General features: G+C 30.9%; 1 protein-coding gene across 1 annotated transcript in view; it reads right to left on the reverse strand.

Annotated features, from left to right (window-relative positions):
* The window catches only part of LOC109588658 (uncharacterized), a 1770-nt gene extending 804 nt beyond the window's left edge, over positions 1-966 (reverse strand). The window contains exons 1-4 of the mRNA XM_020004802.1: positions 568-966; positions 475-516; positions 305-373; positions 208-255 (exon numbers count right to left, since the gene is read on the reverse strand). Of these exons, the coding sequence (XP_019860361.1) occupies positions 208-255; positions 305-373; positions 475-516; positions 568-966 (558 nt within the window). The remainder of the gene's footprint in view (positions 1-207; positions 256-304; positions 374-474; positions 517-567) is intronic.
* Positions 967-1478: the final 512 nt, after the last annotated feature.

A 1478-nucleotide genomic window follows, 5' to 3' on the forward strand; every position in this document is an offset into this window, starting at 1 on the left:
TATTTACGTAAACTACTATACAGTAGGAAACTTTGGAGGGAGTAAATTTTAGCAAATTTCTAAATTTTGGTGGTTAAAAAATATGAAGTGCTTGGTGAACTTGTGGTCATATATCACTGAGCATGCACAAATGCTAGATTTTTATCAAAACGCTAAATTTATCAAAAAATTTAAAGTATGCAAAGAATGCAAGATTAAACTTCTAACCTCAGTTACTTGAGCCATTGATAATTCTTGTTTCAATTCAATTGTTTCCTATACATACAAATAAGATTGCATCACACAGTCTGGTAGTACGACAAACCTTCTCTTTGCTACTGATAGTATCTCTTAGTTTATATTCAGCTTCTTTAAGTATAATATAAGAAATAACCTGTACATATAATTAAGACATTACAATCAACTGAACACATTGTTACATTGTACAGGTATACTATAATGTAACTAATAAAAGGAATGATTATATTAACAGACCTCAGTGTGTTGTAGTAAGTCTTGATCCTTTTCTTTTAGTTCCTATACACCACAATATTCATAAAACAATATTCAATCATTCATATTATGTACCTTTTGTCTAACATCTTGTCTCCTCCATAATGTTAAGTTACAAAAAGTCAGTTTCTTTAATCCTTGTACCATCAGTATATAAATATTCTCAATCATCCTCAATACAGTAAACCCAACATCAGAAAAAGGAAAGGAGCAAGTGACACATATTGAAGTGGAGGATCCTATAAACTTGATGACCAGTAATTTACCAGATACTTTTGATAAAATGCCCTTGATATCCTGCAGTACATGCTCCTCAGGCTTCCAGTCAAAAATAAAAGTGACAGTTTCACATTGAAGATGAGAAACAGAGTTGAATCTTTTTTCCAGACAAAGACTAACCGATATTGATTTGTAGAATTCTCTTAATTCAGCTCTATATGTCTCAATGTGTTCCTTTGCTTCAGTAATCTCCATTTCTTCTACTATGCTATGAAGCAGTTCAATGTTAGTCAGTGAACATTCATCTTTAATATGACAAAGGATGCTAGAAACATCAGAACACTGCTCTACTTTTTTACTAAGGGAAGTGCTATAACAAGAGAGAAACTCTCTGATGTCATCCACATCCAATTTTTTCTTTAAAAACTTGCAAACATTATACAACATCCTTGTGTAAGAAGCTTTTATTGAGCTATACTCTACAAATAAATGTTGAGGAACAGGAACTTCAACTAAAAATAGTTTCATTAATAGCAGTTATGTAATATAATATTACTTTGAGGTGATAATGGTTCTGAAGATGAATTACTAGTAACTTCAGTATTAGTACCAGTCCCGCCTACTTGTACAAAAGAAAGGACAGTAAACAAACTACATGTATTTGTACATGCAATAATGAAATGTAGTAAATACCAAAGTGTGTTGTGTTGATTTCATTGGCAGTACTTGTATTATCTATATAAAATATAAAATTATGTATTATCAAT

This window comes from Amphimedon queenslandica, unplaced genomic scaffold, assembly GCF_000090795.2.
Source record: "Amphimedon queenslandica unplaced genomic scaffold, v1.1 AMPQUscaffold_11947, whole genome shotgun sequence".
In the NCBI taxonomy this organism is placed as follows: domain Eukaryota; kingdom Metazoa; phylum Porifera; class Demospongiae; order Haplosclerida; family Niphatidae; genus Amphimedon; species Amphimedon queenslandica.